Raw genomic sequence first — 24848 nt, forward strand, 5'->3', positions numbered from 1 at the left:
ATTCTTTCTCTTTATGAATATTTCTAAAACAGTTGGAGCAGAGTGGTTCACTATCATGATGGGTATATGGCTGTATAGATTATGCTACTAATAAACTACTGTGCACAGAAAGATTATTCGACTGCCTGAAATATAAGTGTAGCCTAAGGATATAAATATTTGATTACTTTCAGCAAAAATAATCTCAATCCACCAGGGGGCATAAGAAGTTAACAGCAGCGTTATGAAAGACTGCTTCAGACTTAAAAATCTAAATCAGTTATATACTTCCCTTTGCTGCTCTCTCCTTTAAAAAGAAAGGTTACTATACATCAATTTCATCAACTTACTACACATCCATTTCAGCAAATAAGCTTTTCTTGTAATTTTGAAAAATCCACTTTTCATCCATAATAAATTATTCCTTTTTGAATCAAGTTCTATGCCTATTAGGAGATTTTATTACATTTTATATCCCGCTCTCCCTCCAAGGAGCCCAGAGTGGTGTACTACGTACTTAAGTTTCTCCTCACAACAACCTTGTGAAGTAGGTTAGGCTGAGAGCGAAGTGACTGGCCCAGAGTCACCCAGCAAGTATCATGGCTGAATGGGGATTTGAACTCGGGTCTCCTCGGTCCTAGTCCAGCACTCTAACCACTACACCACGTAATCATTATTCTGTTGTGGAGCCCATAGATGTTCCTGCTTCCTCCCCACTGTGCACCCCCCCCCCCCCGCCTCTTCTGAGGGTTGGGAGCCATTCTTCAAGATGCAGGATGGAGTATAGAGGACAACACCGCCCAGAGCCTCTGGATGGGGCGGTTTATAAATGTAATAAATAAATAACAGGGAGAGGTGAATGGCCAAATATCAGGTAGAGGCGCCATTTTGTAAGTGGACTTCCACTCTTGCAGCTTTGGATCCAACTTATTGTGCTGAATTTATGAAATCCAGGATTGTGTCTGCAATTCTTTCTATATCCTTCCTCCATGTACCAGTAGCTGCGCAAATGAACACTGTTGTTGCGGGAGGTATATAAATATTCTTTCTAATAATAATAGGTGCTGCATGGGGGAAATGTACAAGAAAACTGAGGCAAAGGGGATTTTGAATAGATCATTGTAGGAATATCTGAGTTTACAACTCATGTAACAGTTAAAGTTACAAAATCTGCCCAAGCATCAAAATGTTGGCTCTTCAGCAGCTGGAAACAATCATTGTGAAATCTGGCAGAATTTTTTGATCGAATGGTATCCCTAAGTGGAATCTCTTACAAACATGATCAACTTATCACGGGACTGAATGATAAACACCAGAAACCAACAGTGCTTAGAGAGATTGTGACACAAAATGACAAATTTCTTGACAGTTTTTTTTTCTTTTTTTCTTTTTTCTTTTTTTTGGTCAAGGAAAAAGTGTTCCTTGACAAAATAAAAGATTATTTGATGAATTTGAAAACCTATACTATATTGGCATCAACACTAGAAAAACCAAATATGAAATTTCAGGGAGCAAGTTGTAGCCATATGCAGTGTTGCAAAACTAAAAGATGTAATTGTTGTGAATGGAAATCCGTTTGTTGACACTGTGATAGAATATACAACTTGCTAACAAAACAATTCCTGGGGGGGGAATCAATTCCTGGGGGAAAAATCACATTCTAAATTGTGATATTATGGGACAGTGCAGAGCTCGATAGACCAATGGCCTCATTCATATAAGACAGCTTTCTGTATTCCTATATCAGCAACTGTTTTGAAAAATTCTTCAGTGACCTTTTAAAATGAACATGAAGTCTGTGTGAGGGATCAGATGGCCAAAGTGAAGCTGAATACCTTCAAATGAGTAAATGCTTCAAAGGGAAAGCAAGTTGACACAAGGCAGTGTACACAATTTAAAACACAATAAATATAAAACAGAGTAAAAACAATTAAAGCCACTTAATGGTGCAGTGGGGAAGTAACTTGCTTAGGGAGCAAGAGATTGCTGCTTCAAATCCTTGCTGGTATGTTTCCCAGAGTATGGGAAACAACTATATCGGGCAGCAGTGATATAGGAAGATGCTGAAAGGCATCATCTCATACTGCGTGGGAGATGGCAATGGTAAACCTCTCCTGTATTCTACCAAAGACAACCACATGGCTCTGTGGTCTCCAGGAGTCGACACCGACTCTATGGCAAAACTTTAAAAACAAAACAATTTCATGGAATAAAAAATTAAAACAACTAGCTGAACCCGCACAGAACATCTGTGCAGTAGTTTACTTCCTTTTGCGGTTTAGTTGGGAGAATTCGTTTGGCGGGTCCTCCCTTTGTAGCCGTGCATTGCACCCTGTTCCCTGCTCTGTCCCCCCCACAACAGCTCTCTCGCTCGCTCTGTCCCCCCCACAACAGCTCTCACGCTTGCTCTTCTCCCCCCCCCCACGGCTCTCACGCTCGCTCTTGTCCCCCCCCCACGGCTCTCACGCTCGCTCTTGTCCCCCCCCCACGGCTCTCGTGCTCGCTCTTGTCCCCCCCACCACCACGGCTCTCGCGCTCGCTCTTGTCCCCCCCACCACCACGGCTCTCGCGCTCGCTCTTGTCCCCCCCACCACCACGGCTCTCGCGCTCGCTCTTGTCCCCACCACCACCACGGCTCTCGCGCTCGCTCTTGTCCCCACCACCACCACGGCTCTCGCGCTCGCTCTTGTCCCCACCACCACCACGGCTCTCGCGCTCGCTCTTGTCCCCCCCCACCACCACGGCTCTCGCGCTCGCTCTTGTCCCCCCCCACCACCACGGCTCTCGCGCTCGCTCTTGTCCCCCCACCACCACCACGGCTCTCGCGCTCGCTCTTGTCCCCCCCCACCACCACGGCTCTCGCGCTCGCTCTTGTCCCCCCCCCACCACCACGGCTCTCGCGCTCGCTCTTGTCCCCCACCACCACCACGGCTCTCGCGCTCGCTCTGTCCCCCCCACCACCACGGCTCTCGCGCTCGCTCTGTCCCCCCCACCACCACGGCTCTCGCGCTCGCTCTGTCCCCCCCACCACCACGGCTCTCGCGCTCGCTCTGTCCCCCCCACCACCACGGCTCTCGCGCTCGCTCTTGTCCCCCCCACCACCACGGCTCTCGCGCTCGCTCTGTCCCCCCCACCACCACGGCTCTCGCGCTCGCTCTGTCCCCCCCCACGACTCTCGCGCTCGCTCGCTCGCTCTTCTCCCCCACTCGCTCACTCTGTCTCTGCACCCAAGCCATTGAGAGCTTTATGGGTAATGACAAGCACTTGATATTTCGCTCAGAAATATATCAGTAGCCAGTGCAGTTCTTTTATAATTGTTGTTATATGGTCCCGTCAGGTTGTCACTGAGACCAGTCTGGCTGCTGCATTCTGTATCAATTATAATTTGATACTTTGACTACATGCAAAGGCAGCCCCATGTAGAGTGCATTATAGTAGTCAAGCCTGGAGGTTAGCAACATATGCACCACTGTTTTAAGGTCATTTATCTCCAGATGCTAACATATCATACGAAGCTAATAAAAAGCGCTCCTGGCCACTGCCTCAACCTAAAAGACCAGAGAGAGTTTGGGATCCAAGAGCACTCCCAAGTGATATACCTGATCTTTAGGGGGAGTGCAACCCACATCCAGAACAAGAAGATTTAAACCATCTCTCGAGTCCCAACCCGCCCCGCCCCCCCCCCCCATTCAATAACTCCATCTTATTTGGATTCAATTTCAGTTTGTTATCCCTCATCCAGCCCATTACCATCTCCAGGCAGGCATTGAGGGGAGTTATGCCATTTCCTGATGAGGACGATATGGTGAAATAGATCTGGATGTCATCAGCATATTAATAATACCCTGCACCAAACCTCCTAATGATCTCTCCCAGTGGTTTCATGTAGGTGTTAAAGAGCATGGAGACAGTATGGAGCCTTGTAGAACTCCATACTTTAATTCATGCTTTGTAGAGCAGCAGTCTCCAAGCGAATTATTATTATTATCCAGATTCCATCTGGAATCTACCAGAGAAGTAGGAATGGAGCCACTGCAAAACAGTGCCATTCAATCCCACCTTTTTCAGGTGACCCAGAAGGATACCATGTTTGGACCATCACTGAGAGATCCAAAGGGATCAGCAGAGTTTCACTTCCTCTGTTGATAGCCAATTGGAGATCATCCATCAGGACGACCAAGGCAGTCTCAACCTCACAGCCCACTCGAAAGCCAGTTTGAAATGGGTCTTGATAATCTGTATCATCCAAAACTGCATGGAATTGAGAGGCCACCACATGCTCAATCACCTTGCCCAACCATGGAAGATTGGAAATGGTTCTGTAATTAGCTAACTCTAGACTCCTTAAGACAAGGAGGCATCCTGCCCTCAGAGAAGCAGTTATAATATTTACTAGATTCCTCTGATACTACAATTATCAGATGAAATGAAAAAGAACAGATTGTAGGCCGTGCATTCCAAAGCAGTTTGTCCACATCCTCAGGAGTCACAAATTGAAAGTGATCCAATCTAATCCTGTAAGAGGAGTTGCACAGTAGACTCTGCAGCAACTGTGGAATCAGGTTTGGCCCAAATATGAGAGTTTTTATCTGTGGAAAAAATCACTGAAGACGCCACAGCAAGTGACTGAAGTTCAAATTCAAGGGGGAGGGGGCATATACTAGCCCCTTCACAACCCTGGACAACTTCGCTGGACATGAATTTGTGGAAGCAATGTAGGCAGAAAAGAAATGCTTTTTTGCCACCTGCACTACCAAAGCATAGATCTTCAAATGTGCACTGTCGGATTCACACTGAGTCTTCCTCCACTTGGACTCTGGTCATCTACTTTGCTACTTCAGCTCCCGTGATTCTTCCAAATACCATGGGGTTGATTGATCAGCTGACTTCACAAATGGCCGCCACACATGCATGTGCGGTGTCAAATGCAGAGGCAGCTGGGAGATGCCCCGCCGGCACACAAAGATATCTGGGAGGAGCTCCGGAATTATGCTAGGGCGGGGAGGAGCAACTATGGACCTGCTCTCCTCCTCTGTTAAAGGGGCTGTGGAAGCCATCATTTTTAAAGGGATTGTGCCAGCCATTTGAGCACCAAATCGCATTTCTGCACATCCCTAGTGGGCAAAGAAAAACATGCCTATGTGCTATGGGGTAACAAGACTGCAAGAGGGAGTGCTTTGACTCTTGTTGCCCTCCAGCGGCCAGGACTGTGAAAAGTGTTGCAGGGGCTTTCCCTTGGGCTTGCAGTGATTTGGTAACCAGACTGAGCGGCAACAGTCCTTCAGCCCGCATGCATGTCTCTCGGACCTGTCACTCTCATGAGAGAGCAGTCCTTGGGTGAAAGGGACATAATCCTGACCCAACATCATCCCAGTTTAACCCAGGACAGTCCCGCTCATTAGGGATGTGCACGAACCGTCAGTGGGGGGTCCGAACGCCAGATGTCCAAACCGGTCCAGTGGTCTGGAAAAGGACTGCCGAACCAGTTCATGCACATCCCTGCTCCTCATAAGGAATGGCCAAGACAGCATGTTTGCAGCCAAAGCAAGTCAGCATGGTTGCTGATCACATAAATGGCCGTGGCACATCATGGCACTTCGTTGCACGCAAGGGGAACTGGGAGGAGCGCTGGAGTTATGGAAGTGGTGGTGAGTGGGAGGAAGAGCAGGTATGGACCTGCTCTACTCCTCAAAAGAGTTGTGGAAGCTCTCGTTTTTAAAGGGATTGTGCTGGCGATTTGGATGCTGAATCACATTTTGGCACATCCCTATTGCCCACCACGGCCACAAGGCCTGGCGGGGATTGCTGAAAACAGCAGCTCGCCTCATCCGGGATTCCCCATGACGGCTAATCTAAATATGCCGCAACACCAGGCCCAGCTCAGGAATTTTGAACTTGTATTAGGAGGTGTACCAGATTAAAGCCTTTGTCTCAGAGCAAGCTCATGTGAACACCATATTGAATCCTGTGTATAAACCAATTTGATTTTTAAAAAACAGTGACAAGTGTTTGTGTTTTTTCAACCCATCATTCTGCTTAAAACAGTTGAAACAGTATTTTCAATCTTAACAAATAACCTTAGTGGAATCTACATTAGCCTACACGATTGTGTGTTGTTTTATTTTTTCCTTGTCATGTGGAATTTGGGTAGCATTCATAAGATGCATACTAGAAATTCACTGAACAGAACACAATACATTGCTAGTCTATTCTATTTTTCTAGGTTTTCTTCTCAGCATCGCTTTTGGGCACCGAATGAAATGGATGAAGAAGTGGAAAACAAAGAGCTTGCAGAGATGCTGAAAAGCAGATACATAACATTTGCTGGCAAGTTTGAACCAGTGAATCACAAATGCCAAGCACCGATGCCTCATGGTGGGCTGTGTGAAAGACAGGATAGATTTAAGGTGGGTACCCAATAACATGGTGAATGTTCCACTTGTGTATGTAAGATACATACATACTAATACTAAAAAATAGTATGTTGGGCATGAATCACAGGAACCTGGGTTCAAATCGCCACACATCCATGAAGTGCATTGGGAGGTGTTGTCAAGCATAATCTGCCTAATGGGACTATTATATGGCTAAAATGGAATCATACAATGTATGCTGTTTTGAGCTTGGAGGAAGAGCAGGATGCAAATGAAAGAAAGGAATTATTATTTTTGTTCATTATTACTACATATTTATATTTCACACCTCAATACTCAGCGCAGTCTTCATGCTATTCAACACAATTGCTTTGGTAAACTGGACCAGAGCCGCTGAGCCCTCTGTTTCACTCTTGAGCATCCCTGGGCAACTGCTCAGCCATTGTGAGAGAGAGCTAGCTCCACTTCTTTGCCTGCAGTCTCTGCTTTTCTGAGATTTGCTGCCTCTAAATATTGAGGATCCAGATTTACCTATCATAGCTGTTACAGATTACAGCGATTGATAGACCTGTCTTCACTGAAAACTTCTAATTCTTTTTTTTTTAATTACCCCTATAGTAATGAGTTCTATAGGTTTACTATGAATTACTTGAATTCCTAGAATTCTGAGAGGAGAATAATTCCAGAGGGGTAGCTGTTAGTCTGTTGCAGCAAGAACAACAGAGTCAAATATGGTTCCTTTAAACCATATTATCAATGGAAAGATAATAGACAGCCCCATTATCTTTCCATTGCTATTAAATAGTCTTTTTATCTTTTTATCTGTCCATGGCTATTAAATAGCCATGAGTAAATGTATTCATGTTCAGAAGCTATATGCCTCTGATATCTATACAATGAGACCGCGTAACAGGAGAAGTCCATCATCATCCCCTTTGTGAGCTTTGCGGAGACTGTTCAGTACAGAAGAGTCACTTAAAGGACCTTGGTCTGATCTAGTAAAGCAATGCTTAAGCAGAAAATATTTTGTGTCAAGGCAGTATATCTTGAGATGACATGGAAGATTGTTTTGGCTCTCTTTGAAAGAACTGAATCAGAATTGACCTTGAGGAGGAGGAAGAGGAAGAATACTTGAAACAAGCTGGGTTGTAAATTTTCTTCTTTGCAGCTTTTTGAGGTCTCCTCCCCTTTTGTTCCTGCATTTGGTGCCTTATGTCCTTTTGTCTGAAAACAACATATTTCATAGCAAGAAAACTCCCAAAAAGAAATATTAGTGTACAGTTATAACTAAGGGTGACTGCCCAGGATCACCCTACGATCCTACAACCGTACAAAAATTTGAATTCACGTATCTTAGGTGTGCACTTGTCTGCCTTCTGAAAATGCCAGCACTCCAGAAAAACTTTTTATTTTAATTATAGTTTTCCCAGAGGTGTTTATGTATCAGAAGCAAGGCTAGGGAGTGCCTCCCACTGCCCGGGCACCCACCTGGGTGCCCTCCTAGCCACAGTGGGCAGGAAGGTGGGTAAGTGATGGGAAATATGCGCCTGGTCGTTGCTGCTACCTGCCGCTTTGCAGCAGCGGTGAGGAGGACAGGTGATGGGGAACACCTGCCCATTCGCCTGCCACCGCCTCTACCCATTGCTTTCGTGGCAAGGGGAGCGGGCGCGTGATCCCTGTTTCCTGCCCGCTGTGGCCAGGAGGGTGCCCAGGCCACAGGGGTGGTGGGAGTTGCCAGTCGCTGCCCTTGCCAGCTTTGCGCCCTAAGCAAGTGCTTAGCCTGCTTTAATGGGCAGGCTGGCCCTGATCAGAAGCTGGAGGAGGGTGAAATACCTTAAGTGGCTGAGATGATGCACAATTGAAATGGGGCTGGAAGACATTGGTGCCACTGCTGCTGTAAATGCAGAAACATTGGTTTTGCTATGCTGACTGGCAGGTGCGCAATAGCAATAGCAATAGCAATAGCACTTACATTTATATACCGCTCTATAGCCGGAGCTCTCTAAGCGGTTTACAATGATTTAGCATATTGCCCCCAATATTCTGGGTACTCATTTTACCGACCTCGGAAGGATGGAAGGCTGAGTCAACCTTGAGCCCCTGGTCAGGATCGAACTTGTAACCTTCTGGTTACAGGGCGGCAGTTTTACCACTGCGCCACCAGGGGCCCATTTGGAAGACCCTGCAGGGATGCATCTTGCACTGCCGCTGGTTGGGACCATAGAGCCACTTTGCCAGCATCTTTAGTCCAGTCATTTCAGTTGTGCATCATGTCAGCCAGCATACTTTGGAACTGGGGAATTTGTACCAATCTTCCTGCTAAAATAGACCTTTCAAGGAACCAGGTTTTCAGATCTGATTAAAACTGGGGTTCATGAAATTTCCTCATCTCAACAGCTGGTTGTGAACATCTTGCTAATTGGATCTCCAGATCTCTTAGAACAACATACATCAGTCAGCACAGCCACATATCCTTAACAAACCTCATGCATGGTTTCTTCTTTGGCCTATCTTTAATCACCAAGTATGATATTTCTCAGGCCTAGGTTGTTAATTAAAAAAAATGTAAAACATAACTTAGAGACTTAAAAAAAACCCAAAACCAAATATCATTGTTTCATCCTAAAGTGCCCTTTTCATGGAAGAATAATTCCTCGGGATGAATCTGGAAATCCTGTTAATCAAGAAGACAGAGACAGGGAAGCAAAGGAGCAGTTTAAGAAAAAGGAAGAGCAACCAGGTTTGTACGTGGTATCGAACAGACATCTGTGGTTATTGTGTTCAAAGTTCATATGAGCTAACCTTTGAATGTGGCTCTAACTAGTGAACCTTTCTTAAGTAAATGGGCTTAAGTGTTGGTGTATAAATCAAAACATGGAAATTTTGAAGAAAAATATATTCCCAATGAAAGAGAAGATGAGCAATCCTTACTAATACTTGGTTTTGCCTTATTATAGTTGACATTTTGAAAGGTTGACTAAAAAAGCACCCCATAAGTGAAACGACCTACGCATGTGGATCACAATGAGCCATTTCTCAGTGCTGAGGGTCTTTGGTGGTTTGAGTTAATACTGTCTCTGTGTATAGAAATTTAGTGTTAGAAGATTCCTGAAGGCCTTCTAGTCCAGCCCCTGGCACAGTGCAGGAATGTGCAACATCCTCCTTGATAGAGAACTTCCAGCCTCAGTTTGAAAACCTCTAACAATAAAGAGCTCACCCCTGCCCAAGGCAGACTGTCCCAGTGTTGAACAGCTATGACACCTAAGAAATTCCTCCTATTTTCTGCTTATTTCTCTTCGCGGCGCGCGCACTCGTCTCCACTGCTGGCATGCGCGCGCAGTGTGACATATGTAGTACTACCCCCCACTTAAAGTGACACTCCCCCCAGTGCCGGACCACCCTTCTGTGGTTCCGTGCTCATCCCTTGTACTTTCCCCTGATCTTATGGTACTTCAGCTCCAGAGATATCAAACTGATCTGTAGCATCACTCAAAGTAAGATAGGGATAAAAGCACCTCTACCACCCACTAGCCCTGCCAAGAAAGATTCCATCTACCTTGGAATCCCTGCTCTTTAATCCTGGGCGTATGGACAAAGGACATTTTGCACTTAACAGGAATGCAAGAAATGCACTCTGCAGTTAATGGACAGAAAAAGGCACTCTGCACATGTGTTAGCACCACTGTGAATTCTGGGGCTTTTTCTTCTTCCACGATTAACAACCGAACTTTGTTTCTTGCATTACCGTTAGCTACAGAGGGCCCTCCCTCCATACACCCAGGATTAAAGAGCAGGAATTCCAGGGTAGATGAAATCTTTCTTGGCAGAGGTGGGGGGGGGCCTTTATCCCCATCTTATTGTAAGTGATGCCATAGATCTGCCTGATATCTCTAGAGCTGAATTGCCATAAGATCAGGATTCTCCCCCACCCCACAACAAAAATAAAAGGCACTTTATTCTCTGCACACTTGTTAGCCAGCCCCCTCCTGCTTTGCTCCTATCTTCATCTTGGCCCTACCAGCTCAGGATATTTTCCCTTTAGGAACATGAGAGAGATTTAGGAAACACAGCTTCCTTGGTCTTTCTGTGTATCTAAGTTAAACACTCTCTTGCAAAGATGTCTTGCTTGCCTTCTGCTCCTGCCACATTCCAACCCCACCTCCAGGATCACTAGAGATGGTTTTAGAGAGCGAATCCCTCTGCCCACCTCCAGTACCCCCTCCCCAATCAGAGCTGCCACTGCATGAAAGGCCTGCAGTATCAGAGAAAGAGAGAGTTCCTCCCACCCCAGCAGTATCCCACCCAAATCAGAGCTGCAACCTCCTCATTAGTTGGTGGCAAAGTTGGATGAATTTAAACTCTCTTTCCCTCCCCCATTTATTTATTTATTTATTTAAACATTTTTATGCCGCCCAAAACTTACGTCTCTGGGCAGTTTACAAGTTTGTCATATTGTTAATTTTAGGACCTGTTAGTTGGCAGCAAAGAAGGCAGAGAAAACCCAGCAGAATAACCTGTAGTATCTCTGTCCCAGAGCAGAACAAGAAACGAATGTCATAATCACATCAGAGGTGCATTTTCAGTCTCTTTCAAGGACTGCAGTCTTGAACTAACTTGAAAGCACTTTAAAAAGAAAACTATAACAGTTTAAGCACTGATTCCCCCTCCCCCCGCCACCGCCCGGTATTGTATGAGTAACAGTTGACAACACAATGAATTCTGACATTTAGGAGAATATCCCATTATGGGCCCCTCATTTTAGGAGGGCATTGAAAAACTGGTTCAGAAGAGGAAAACCCAAGATGGTGAGGGGTCTTGGAAACCAAGTCCTATAAGGAGCAGTTGAAGGAGCTGGGCATGTTTAGCCTGGAGAAGAGAAGGTTAAAGCGAGATATGATAGCCATCTGCAAATATCCGAAGGACTGTCCACATGGAAGGAGTGGGCTTGTTCTCTGTGGCTCTTGAGGCAGGAATAGAACCAATCAATTGAAACGACAAGTAACTCATGGAGGCCTTAAGTCTGCCCTGCTGGTGCTGAGTGATTGAGCAAAAGCTTTGCATGTGGAAGAGCCCAGGTTCAATCCTGCACATCTCCAGGTGGCAGGACTGGGAAAGACCCCTGTCTCAAACCTTGGAGAGTCACTGCCAGTCAGTAGTATAGCTTTTGCTGAGTCAGCTGGACCAATGGTCTAACTCAGTGTAAGGCAACTTCTTTTGTTTTCCCTGCCTCTGTCTCACTTGTTGCAAATTATGCAGGAAGATGAGAGCAAGCCCAAAGGAAAGGAGCAAGAATGCTCTTTCCTGTTGACTTTTACCCCTTTGGAGGCATGTGGGAGGGAATAAGGCAGAGGTAGGGAGTATCCTTCCATCTCCCACCATGTGGTTCCCCACTTGGTTGCTACTAGTTGCATGTGCATGCAACTGAACAGAAGCCGTTGAGCAACCCTGACATGACCATGTAATAATGATGAAGGTTTGCTTGTTGTTTCTTGGCACTTCGCTGGAAAATATTGCATCCTAGCCAAGTGTCCACAGAGTAGAGCTTCAGGCTCTTCTGAAACGACGAATCATGAGGGAGTAGGCTGACCTGCTAATCTGCAGTGTTCATCCTTTTACAATAGTTCACACAGAGGAGCAAATTAAGTGCCTATTTTTTGTGTCAGCCCTGAAGAATATCTGGTTTTTCAGCCCTTAGTGACTTGTTAACAAACAGGTATCAGGACAAGGTAGTGAAGGCAGCCGCTGGCCAGTCAGATGTGAAATAGTATCTCTTTACTAACTACAGTATTGATTCTACCCTACCCTTGCAAACTGTGTAATTTTCTTTTCCCTGCTGCTAAACCAGTAACAATGTATGAAGAGCTTTAGGGGCCCATCAGTGCTCAAAAAGGCTGCTCTTCCCTGGCATGCTATTGATTTTTCTCAAAGGCTTTTAAATTGCTCCTTCATTTTACTCAAATGCTCATTTCATCTCTACTGAACACCAGCATTTTTTCGTTGTGTTTAAACAATTGCTCTATTCACTGGGTTCCTAAACTGTGACGCCTTCTTATTTACTGGGAGATAAACTGTTTAGACAGTTTTTGTTAATCTTGGATTAATCGTTCCTGTATCTGGATTGTTCTGCTCTGTATTTTTTTACTCCAAAAAATCGACTCTGGGAAGGCCTCTGATCCATCTAATGTGTGTCTGTTTTATTTTGCTCCTCTGTGCTTCTTCTTCCCTTGAATTTCTTCAAAGCTCCATTTTCCTCCCATTTGTTGGCTCTGCAAATTTTTAATCTTGCTCTTTTTGCCATGAATGGAACTAACAGTCTAGCTGTGTGCTGCCTTTTAGAGATTCATTAATAACCTAAAAAGTGACTTGATTCTGCCCTTCTTGAAAGGTTGAGGCTGTTTTTCCGTGGTACATGACTCTTATCAGTATGTTGACTGCTGTCACCTTAAGTGGTGCAGCAGGGAAATGCTTGACTAACAAGTAGAAAGTTGCCGGTTCGAATCCCGCTGGTATGTTTCCCAGACTATGGGAAACACCTATTTCGGACAGCATCAATATAGGAAGATGCTAAAAGGCATCATCTCATACTGCTCAGGAGGAGGCAATGGTAAAACCCTCTTGTATTCTACCAAAAACAACCACGGGGCTCTGTGGGTGCCAGGAGTTGAAATCGACTTAACGGCACACTTTACCTTTATGTTGACTGCATATGCACAAATATTAATGAATGCTAACTGCATCCGTAGTTTGATATTGCTATTCACCCATGAAAGCAAAATTTAGGTATTAAGAGGTTGCATGGCATTGTCATTTTGTAAGAATCCTTAAGGTCAGAATCCTTAGGTGTGTTGGTTTTTTGAGACTACTGAACCAACTATTCTTATAATTGCCCCCACGACCCGCCCAAGTTCAGACATTCTGAAAATATGCCTCACTCTGAGTTTCAGGGGGGGAAATTTCACTTTGTTGCTATAATCCTGTTGCCTTTAATTCATATTTAAATAATGGTTTTTAAACCTCATTTTACTGAGGGTTTTAAAAAATATTTATGCAAAGTAAAAATTGGTAACTGTTCCCCATCCTCATTGCTCCCTCTTTGAAGGCTGACTTTTTGAAGTTAGGTAATATATATGACATGTTCACTTAGGACACTTAATGTAAACATATAGTTTTATATTTGTTTGACTTGTGCCAGTTCACAAGTTTAGGTTCCACATAAATAACTATTAGCCACCAGTCTTGCATGAAGTGGTCTACTTTCTGCTTCCTTTGGATTTGTTGTATTAACTTGTCCATTATCAGCAGATCCCAAATTTTTAACCTACTTTCCAGTAGGCTTATGAGATCACCCGGCATTCTGTGTATGTGTCCCTCACTATCAACTTCGCAATGCCTGGACCAATATGAACCAAATTGGGTACAGTTGTAGGGACACATAGGGACACCTCAACGGCGTAGTTTGTGATGATGTCATCTACCCCAATCAAAGATGGTGGACACGTAAACTTTTGAGGCACACGTGGGCTAACTTGTGAACCACTTAACCCGATTTTAACCAAATTTGCTACAGCTGTGGGGACACGTAGGCATGCCCAAATGCCATGTTGTGTGATGTCATACACTTCCATTCAAGATGGTGGCCACTTGAACATCCGAGGTGCGAGCGGGCTAATTTGTGGACTCTCTAACCTAATTAAACCAAATTGTATACAGTTACAGTGAGTGACACACAGGGACATCTCAATGGCATAGTTTGTGATGATGCCATCCACCTCAATCCAAGATGGCGGATGCACACACTTTGGAGGCACTAGTGGGCTAACTTGTGAACGGTTTAACGGATTTCAACCAAATTTGCTACAGCTGTAGGGACACATAGGGACACCTCAATGGCATAGATTGTGACAATGTAATCCAACCCAGTTCAAGATGGCGGACATGTAAACTTTTGAGGCAGAAGTGCACTAACTTGTGGACAGTCTAATTGATTTGAACCAAACTTGCTACAGCTGTATAGGCACACAGAGATGTCCCAATGGTGTAGTTTGTGATGATTTCATCCACCTTGATCCAAGATGGTGGACGTGTAAACATTTGAGGTGCAAGTGCACTAACTTGAGGACTGTCTAATGCATTTGAACCAAATTTGATATAGTTGTAGTGAGTGACACACAGGGACACCTCAATGGTATAGTTAGTAATAATGTCATCCAGCCTGATCCAAAATGTTAGATGCATGAATATTTGAGGTGCAAGAGATCTAACTTGTGAACCTCGTTCTGAACCAGATTTAGTCCAGTTGTAGAGACAGTGAAAGGATAGTAGGCTGATTAGTTCTTACTAGAAAAACATGTTAGTATCCATTTCCTTTCCAATATCTAGTGGGTAGACAGATCTCCACTTGTGTGCTATGGCTAGGTGTTCTGCTGTCAGAAGATGAATTGATTTCTTATAGAAACAGCTTGTGTCCTTGTTTGTATAGCCCAATAGTATTGTTAATGATTAATATGTTGCTTGTGTTTTGTAATTTGTTTAATGTGGGCTCTGATCATATTACAAAATTATTGCATTTGGCACAATACATCTGTCTAGACATCTCTTCTAACAGAGTCTGCCTCCTGAACCACAAATATGCCAGATCATGGTTGATGTTAGTACTGGGGTGGGCGGAGAGTGTGTTTGGGTGTGAAAACCCAAAATTTATTTGGGTTCCTGACTACAGAATACTGTTCTCCAATCCTTTTCTATTATTTCTGTTTTCCACTTTGGGATATTCATTGTTGGCAGCAGTACTAAATATTCTGATTCTGAAACTTCAGTGTTCTAAGGGAAATATCAGTAAAAAAGAAAAAAAAAGGTGGCACAGCCTCAGAAAAATGCTTAGGTTTATTGGAATTATATATACCTTCCTGATGCATTTTGGGCAGAGCTTTCCTATGGGACACAGAAAAAAATTCTTAGTACTTCTGTGAGATTCCATTGCTGTGAAAACTCATAGATGTATATGCACCTATTGTTCTGAGAACCTTTTTGAGGCTTTGCATCCTTTTTAAAAAAATTATTTTTTTAAACTATCCTTGTACTGGTTTGGTCTCCAACTTTTTAATCTATCCCTGACATTCTGGAGATAATCACTAGTCAGAAATTGGTAATAAAGCCATTTTTTAAATTTTTCTCTTTGTCAGAGTGGCAAGATCCAGAATTCATGAGAGAAGTTGAAGCAGCCACTGGAGTTGATCTTGGCTCCTCTCGATATAGTGGAAAAGGAAAAGGAGCTAAAAACAAACAGAAGAAAAAGAAATATCCAAATCTGACAGACCTGAAGCAGCAGACAAACACTTCTCGTTCCCGCATTGAAAAGAAAGTTTTCAATAAGTAAGTGGCTTCTTTATAATACCTATGCTCTCTAATGTTCATGTTAATTTCATTTTAATTTACTTTATTGTTTCATGATTGTCTTGTTGAGAACATGCTTGTCTGTGTTTCAAGGGAATTTTGTCTCCTGAAACAATGAAATTGCTGAAATCATGTGACCTAGTTCTTTGGTGGAATATGCTTTCTATACAGTTCCTAATTGTGTGTGGGTATGGTAAAACTGAAATCAGATGTTTGACAGGTTTGAAATTATGGAGCTTCAAGAGAAGAGAATTCTTGTTGGGCTGCATGGATTACTTACTGGTACTTGGAAAGCCTGCTAAGACTGGCCAAGCACCATTTCCCCATTTGCTCTGCCATCACCAGCTAGCCAGCTAGTAAATCTGGGCTCTAGGTTCTACTACATCTGGCTACCATCAGCTAGTAAATCTGGGTTCAATGTCATATCCGCTACCTAACTGTAAGTGGTGAAGTTTTGTTTTTTAAAACTGTCTTAAAACTACTGGTTTTGTGCTCAGGACCTTTCAGTTATGGGCCTTGTACTATTGGTAACCTAGTACCAAAACTATTGGTAACCTGGTTTTGTCCTGCTGCTAAGTGCAGAAATGCAATGAAATAATCACTTTGGTTCTTAAAATGAGAAATGAATGTTGAGACAGGCCTCAAAAGTGATACGAATAAGAACTGTAGCCAGTCCAATCCAGCTGTCTGTATGGGAGCATTGCTGGAAGCTCACAACCAGGGAAAGGTGCTTGATGGAAAAGGTCTCTCTTCATGTTTGTTCTCAGCTCCTTATAATCAAAGGTAGTCCAAGGTTCTGTTTTTCTCTGCCATGACTACTAGCCAATCATCAGTGCATTTTCCATCTTGGGGAAGATGCTTATATTCCATGCCTATAGCCCCCAACCCACCTAGGGGTCATACATGCCTAGAAGCAAGCTGGATGAGGAACCACATGCACAAATAGTTGCTGCACACACTGACTGACATCCCGACTGTCAAAGCATACACATTAGCAGGGTCTTCAGGGATACTCCAGGAGCCCTGACACAACTCCCACCGTTCTCCAGTGTGTGCACTGTTACATAAAACCCTAGTTCGAATCTCCATTCAACCATGTAACTCACTGGGTGACTCTGGGCCAGTCATGTAGCTCTCAGCCTAACCTAAACCACGGGGTGGTTGTGAGGATAAAAATAACCATGTACACTGCTCTGAGCTCCTCAAAGGAAGAACGGGATATAAATGTAATAAATAAATGTTTTAAAAATGAATAAATGGTGGGGTGGTGATGTAATACTTCCAAACTGCTTGCGCTCTGGAAATACTCTGTACTCTGAAATAGTAGCCCCCTTGCACAACAGTGTGCGCACACACAGAGGAGGACTAGGAGAGTTGCACAAGGGCTCTTGGAGTATCCATGCAGACCCTCCTAATGCACGTGCTTCATTAGGATGTCAGCCAGGGTTCCCTTCTTGATCCACCTGCATGCATATTGCCTCTTTCAAACTGCAATAATTATGCTAATCAGCTGTCCAGGTGGTGGCAGTGGTGGGTGGGTTTGATTCTGTCTCCCACCAAGAAGCTATTACCGTGTGTGTGTGTGTGTGTGTGTGTGTGTGTGTGTGTGTGTGTGAAGAGTGCTCCATGCACGCAGCTCTGACTTCTGTGTGTACACACAGTTGAATCTGGGCTTACATGAAGAAATTACTCATTTGTCCTGAGACTACTCCAAACTGTTTCATGGGATGCTCCTAAAGTTTAGTATTTTGAAACACACGTGATGCTCAAGCTTCACTTACTGACTGGCAGGAGTACCAGACTTGTTAAAGTATCTCTATACCAGATAGTCCAAAACAGCCTGATTTCTATGAAGATCTGAAAGCACGTTTTCCCCCCCATTCATCCATCAAAATTGGGGTCATCTAAGCTGTCCTATATCAGCAGTACTGTGCTACTGGAAACCAAGACCAGAAGGGAAAGAATAGGGAATGACAAATGAGATTATGGCTGTTCTTTTTTCTGGAGGGGTGTAAGATTTCATATACAATTACCCATCTTGGTGTTGAGGAAGGATGAATTTCCAGGAATGTGTTGCTGTTTGCAAAATGCAAGCTTAAATTTACTAGCAACTTAATCAATCTTTGTCATTCCCCCTGCCCTACCCCTATTTGTATGAATTTTGTTTTATCTAAAAGACCCAATGTCCTTAACTTTTCTTCATAGGGAAAATGCTCCTCTAATATGTTGTCATATTGAACTGAATAAAGATCTAAATCTAAAAGACTTAAGACTGCAACTGGACTATGAGTTTTTATAGACTAAGAACTTTCAACAAAATTTCTCAAAGAGGTTTACATAGAGAAATAAACAAAACAAAAAAAGATGTTTGCTTGTCCCCAAAGGGCTCACAGTCTGAAAAGAAACACAAAGTAGACACCAGCAACTACCTGCAGACGTCCTGCAGACATCCGTAATTTGAATTCTTTATTGGAATTTAGGAGAGCCCTAAAGACCTACCTGTTCGGCCTGGCCTTCCAGTGCTCTTAAATTGTTTTAAAGGGTCTTTGATGTTTGTGAACCGCCCTGAGCTATTTTGTAAGGGTGGTCTAAAAATCGAACAAATAAATAAAATAAATAAATAAATACCACTGGAGGGATCCTGTGCTGCAGATGGATAGGGACAATTGCTCTCCCCCTGCTAAATGTAAGAGAATCACCACTTTTTAAAAGTGCCTCTTTGCTCATTTAGCAGGGTTCCATAAGTGAGAAGCACAAGGTAAAGAGGAGCAGCAGTGATAAGTTCAAGAAGACTATACTTGTGCTGTCAAGATGCAAACAGAAGTAGTCCAGGAGTATATGCAAGTTTTTGTTCAGTTTGATGACAGAGTTGTGTATAGGGTATCTTTGCATTCATGATGGTGCACTTAATCATAATTTCGATGGTACCATGCTAAAAAATGGGATTGGTGGCTTAGTCTCCCCCTCATACACACTCTGGGTATGATGCCATTGAAATGGGTGATGCGGAATATTGTTGGCTTTGTGATGCACTACAAAGCATGGATTCAAAGAGTGCTGCACTCAGGACTGGAATCTACAAATACATTCTGCAGGTCAGTGAGAGAAGGGCAACAACTGTATATTTAATTCTGAAGAATTAGACTGTTCTATTAACTCTGACGATGTGATTTAAGCAATTCGATCTCTTAGAACAGCATATGACTGACCTGAAGACTTCAGGTTCCTCCTCCTGCAGCTAGTCCCACCCATGCTAAGTGGCAAGTGGTGTGGTATGTGGGGCCAGTTGCCTTTCAGAATTACCTGTGGCAGCCAGCCTCTGCTGCTTTCTTCTTGATTTGCCAAGTCTGCAGAGCCAAAAGAGTCCTGCTTCCTGCCTTCCTGCCACCTCTCTGTGTGCCACCAACAAGCAAATGGAGCCAGTCACTGCTTCAGTAAATGTCCTCAGTGTCTCTTGCTCCCCTCTTAATTTTGTTTTCTGTTGTTTGCGCACTTGTGATATTCTCCTCCTTTCCATCTTAATATTGTGTTGTCATTCCTGTGCCTCCCCCCACCCTTTTCCTTCCCATCTTAATTCTATGCTATGCAATCCTCAGGGACATATTCCTAAAGTGAGCAAGGCTTCTGTGGGGAGTGGAGAGAAGCGAAAATCATGTCCCTATCCCTTTACCCCTCCCCATGTTCTGCCCTGCAAGAAAAGCCTGCAGGGCAGCTGGTTTGCAACGGTGGAGTCTTGCTCTGCCCTCCTAAGGCTGCAGAGCATATACTGTACTGTACTATACTGTACTATACTATACAAATGAATGCAATATAATATATTGATTGCATTAAACAAAGAACATTTTTAAAGCATAATGGGAAATCTGATCCCAAGGAATAGGCAGTGAACTGTCAAACTGTAGAATATATATGCAGAAAACACATAATTCATGCCTGTCAACTTTAATATGTAAGAATTGTAGCATCAAATTTATTATTTTTAAGCTTCACCCAGTTCTGTGTTTGGGTAAAACACAGAACCTTTTAGACCTCTACCGGATGCAACAGGCACTTCTGGGCTGGCCTCAGTAATGATGCATTCTTTGTCATCTCTGTGCACACTCCCTCTCCCTCTCCACTTGTTCAGAGACAACACTGGGAAGCTTCTACGTAGAGAGTCTAGAAAATTTGGGTTTGGTTTAAGTTCCACAGCAATTTTAACTCTCTGGTTTAGACACTGGCTTACATGTCCTGCTGGTAACACAGGCACTGCCAGACCTGCTCTTGCTGCTGCAGGGCTCTAAAATGCATTGTTGTGTAAGAAGGCAGTACTAGGACTGCTAACTCTTGTGTGATTGCATGTCACATGTAGCTCCATTGGAAATAATGGAAGTTGTGTGCAACATGCAATCATGCAGAAGTCAGCAGTATCACTGGATGATTTCGAACCTTCCACCAGTGCAGGCAGGTCCGTGCATTACTGCCTGCTTCATGCTGCAGAACATGTAAGCCGCTAACATGAAAATGTGGTTCAGTTTTGAACCAGTTTAGGGTACCTGTCATGTAGAATTTCATGCTTATTTGTTGAATTTTTAAATCAGATTTTCATATATCTCCCATCGTTTTAGATTTGGAGTGTGAAACCCCCGGGGTGTGAGCTGGATTCGGCCCACCAGCTCCTTTCTCCGGCCACCAAGCCTCCAAAACCACCACCCCCCGCAACACTAATCCACTTTGGTTTTTCCTTTTCCACCATGTGGCACGCCATACAGATAGCACGCTTTGGGGTGCGGGGGAAGGTGAACTGAACCTAATTTTAGTGGCAGGCTGAGGGAGGGAGAGAGTGCGTGAAAGAGGGATGAGGAGGAAGAGGAAGACAGAAGGCAGCACAAGGTGGGTGCAACGCAGGCGTGAAGCAGCACGAGGTGGGTGCAAGGCTATGTGTGGCCCCCCGGAGATGTGTTATAATAAAATCCAACCCACCGCCCAATTGAGTTTGACACCCCTGTTTTAGATAATCATGTCTCTAATTATCAATCTCCCCTCTCTCAGCTAGGACTCTGTCCTAACTTAAAAAGGAGAGCTTTAACTTAGCTTGCTTAGGATGAATTGTAAGGAAATAATGAAAGAAACTTGCAGACAGTGACAGGCTCAGAATCTAATGTGGCCTTGTTGCTGCTGGGCAACAGCGGTCTGTGGTTGGGAAGTTTCTACTTGGCTTCAGACTCCCAGTCCTAGACCCCATCTACCGATCTCTACTGTTCCTCTTTTTAGATGGCTCACTGGGAAATATATGTAGCTGGAGCAGAGAGGACCCCTCACCACTCTTAGAAAAAGAATAACCGAGTGACTGATTTTTGAGCCACTTATTCTGAACTGGTTAGTTGTTAGGGTTTTTTGTTTGGTTCCAATTCAGATTCAGTGTCTCCTTTTTTAGGATGTCTCCTTAAAAAAAGTATTCTTCAGTTCTCATCAAAAGTGATTACAAGTCACTTGCTTGTTTTTTTTCCTGAAAGTTGCTCATAGGCAACTGCAATCAAAGCTTGAAATTCCTATTTGGCCACACACCCCCAAACAGGCCGCAGCCATGTTGGCTGTGCTGTGATATCACGCTAGCTGTCTGAGGCCTGGTTAGTGAGCATGGAGAGTGAAGTTTCTTCCAATAATTTGACCCAAAACAACTCTGATTTTGAAAAGTCCAGAAGGTACAAGTGCTGTATTGTGCAAGAGTACAGAAAAAAGTATGGCGGGTGAGGGGGGAGGTTATTTGTGTGTTGCCCTAACAGAAAGAAGTGACCAAGAATTGGTAGATGCTGTGACAAGGGGAAAGTTGTTCAATGAGAAATTGGTAATGTTCATGTGTCAGAACCATGTCACTGTTAATGCAAATGGTTTATAAAATGTTTATTCTCCCCAATAGTATGTTGTGCATATTTTTATTTGATTGTTTTGTTTTATTGGCCTCATTTTACCTCAGAACAGCTAGACCTTTTGCTCTTGCTCAGTGCTTTCACCGCCAGCCTTGTACTTCATAAGGGGGAGGGGTTGCTGAGTTCCTTTTAACTTCTAGAGGGCCTAGAGAATGTTTAACAGCTGTATGACAGGCAGACATTCAATAGACATTCTATTGTAACTTTACCTAGCATATGAGGATGGAAGCAGCACCTGTTGATATTCTGCCTGTATATCAGCTGCATCTCAGCCAGAACTTCAACTGGTTAAGTTCCAATCTTCAGATGACCGGGGCGGTGGGGGGTGGTATGCAGAATGCAGTGTGTGACTGCACTGCTGATCACTTGCAGAACATCAGTTACAGGTATGAAACCTCCTTTTTTATACCTGTGTTTGCAGAAGAGTGTCATGAATACCTTTAACTTTTTTTTCTCTGAACAACAATGAAGAAATGTTTTCAGAAATGTATATTTCTGATATACATGAAATATCTACTTGTATGAGCAGTAGCTCATTGGAGAAGCCCAGGTAAAAGGCCGGGTAATATACCAGGGAGGCAGTGCCAGGATTGCCAATTCACATGAGGGCTGCCCAAGCCTGGGTGAGCAGCCTCAGAGTTTAACATTTCAGCATAGTATGCCCAGAGCAGGGGAGGGCAAGGGGAGACAACTGTCTGGGGGCCCACTGCCTATTTCCCCCCCCCCCAGAGGCAAGTCACATGACTGAATCCCTCAGCCGTGCACCTGCCAGGGCTTCCTTCAGTTGTATTCATCCTCCGAAATTTACCTGGAGCTACCAGAACAGCATGTCTTTCTCTAGTACCATTAAATGACCTGCATCGTCCACAATTTACAAAACCTTTTAAAAAATAATTTAGGATGATGTTCTGTTGTGGCACATAGGTGTTTTTATATACATATACATACAGATATAGATTTTACTATGCTTTTTGTTACCACTATTCAGTTACCACTATTCAGCCTCATTTAAGATTTATTTACTTCATGTGCTGAGCTTCCATGAGGGGGTGGGAATCATTTTGAAATCTTGCCTCTGGGCCCACTCCAACCTTGCTACGCCCCTGGCCCAGAGAGTCACACATGAGTCAGAGCCATTTTGCACCTATCAGGTGGAAACTGCTTGAAACCCCTTTCATGTGGCAGCTAGTCTATTCAACAGCCTTTCTGTATGAGCAGCTCATGATGTGAATAGCAATAGCAATAGCACTTACATTTATATACCGCTCTATAGCCGAAGCTCTCTTACAATGATTTAGCATATTGCCCCCAACATTCTGGGTACTCATTTTACCGACCTCGGAAGGATGGAAGGCTGAGTCAACCTTGAGTCCCTGGTCAGGATCGAACTTGTAACCTTCTGGTTACAGGGCGGCAGTTTTTACCACTGCGCCACCAGGGGCTCAGGAAATCAGCTTAATTGTACGGACAATGTCCACACCTCTGCCAGCCACTGCCATGGCGATGGCATCCTCCCCACAGTGGTTGTGGCTAATGTGGGATCCACTTTGTGTTACAACCCCTGCATGCAGCAGCTGCCACACAGGGGCTGTGTGAATCCAGGCTCTATGTGGCAACCACAATGGGTAGCCCCAACGTTTAGTATGACCAAAGTAAATGGAACAGAGAAAGGACTTGTACATCAAGAAACAAAACATGTTCTGTTCCTAATGAAATATTAGTGCTGGAATATTATATAAACTCAAAGGCCTGAATTTAGCTAGTCCGAGGGATGTTCGTTGTTTAAAATTTGTGTTCCTCTCCCTGTCTTGATGTAATGGTTGTTATAAGTAATGAAAATTCGCATCGGTTTTCTTCTCCTCGCAGAACAGCACATTGTCCATGACAATCTTGTATTATCTGCTCTTATTTTGAGGAGTCAATAAGCCATAAAGTTCTAATAAGCAGAATTTCACATCAGCTTTAGAAAATAAATTTTAAAAGTTGTTTTTAGTTTACTGTGCTTCGTGCTAATGATTTTGAATGTGTGTTGGTGCCAGGCGTGGGAATCCAATCTGTCATATTTTAATAGGTTTCAGAGTTTGCAGCACTAAACAAGATGATAACCTTGGCTTTATATAACAGCCCCAAATTACTTGAAATGTACAGGTGATAAACCCAGGCTCTAGTCTGCCAATAAAGTTAAGTGAAATTGCACACAGATCATCAGAGTGGGATCTCATTTCATTTACAGTATCTCACAAGCCAGTGGTGCTAATGTAAAACCTACATGACATGAAAGTTCCAAGGCCATTGTGCTGTGTTAAAGACTCACTTTCTCCTGCCAATTAAATAACATTCCAGCTCCAAAACTATGACAACATAGTTGCCACTCTGTTATAGTAGTGCTCCTGTAGACACCACAGTTAGTTTTGCTTAAAAGGGCACTCTTGTTAATCTGCTAATGAGATTATCTGTTGTAAATGCTCCATTTAAAAACAGTATTTCTGAACTATTGTCTGCCTTCAGATGTAAAATGCTTAGAGAGTAAAATTGCTGGCCTTAGGGAGAGAAATGTGCCTCAAGTCATTGTTGTCATTCTCATTGCATTCATGAAATATGGCAACAGTCTCAGCAGATGATGATTCAGGGTATACCTCTAAATACCAGTTGGGAAGCAAGAACAGTAGAGAGGTATTGCTTTCGTCCCCTGCTTGTGGACTTCCCAGAGTAGAGAGGTATTGCTTTCGTCCCCTGCTTGTGGACTTCCCAGAGGCATCTGGTTGGCCACTGTAGGAAACAAAATGCTGAACTAGAGAGGTATTTGGCCCAATTCAGTGGGCCTTTTCTTATGTGATCTTAATAGCCTAGCATAGCATGAGAGGTGTGATCATACAAGGTTTGGGGCATCTGCAGATTGACTTCAGCCTTACAGTATGCCATTTCACAAACAAGCTAGAGAAATGCAGCTATCATGAATGTGTAAATTTCAGATGTACAGTGCCTGTCTACATCTAGTGTCTCGTCCCTTGCTGCTTCCAACTAGTGTACTAGTGAAAGAGTTTGTTATGCTAGAATTAGAGTCTGTCCTTGGAAAATGCTTTCCATATACTTTAACTACACCTTTAATTAAAGTCACATCCTGTTCCAAATAAGTAGGACTGAGCTGTCTGTAATTTAAAGATGTAAATTTCCAGAAATTTTGAAACCATGG

The 24848-nt window shown here is 43.7% G+C and overlaps 1 protein-coding gene across 2 annotated transcripts in view; it reads left to right on the forward strand.

The window, feature by feature from the left end:
* Positions 1 to 24848, forward strand: part of UVSSA (UV stimulated scaffold protein A) — a 93411-nt gene that overhangs the window by 57012 nt on the left and 11551 nt on the right. For both annotated transcript variants that reach the window (XM_053304922.1, XM_053304924.1), the window contains 3 exons: positions 6203 to 6386; positions 8982 to 9093; positions 15536 to 15725. In XM_053304922.1, the coding sequence (XP_053160897.1) occupies positions 6203 to 6386; positions 8982 to 9093; positions 15536 to 15725 (486 nt within the window). The remainder of the gene's footprint in view (positions 1 to 6202; positions 6387 to 8981; positions 9094 to 15535; positions 15726 to 24848) is intronic.

The sequence above is a fragment of the Hemicordylus capensis genome, chromosome 3, assembly GCF_027244095.1.
Source record: "Hemicordylus capensis ecotype Gifberg chromosome 3, rHemCap1.1.pri, whole genome shotgun sequence".
NCBI classification, from domain to species: Eukaryota; Metazoa; Chordata; class Lepidosauria; order Squamata; family Cordylidae; genus Hemicordylus; species Hemicordylus capensis.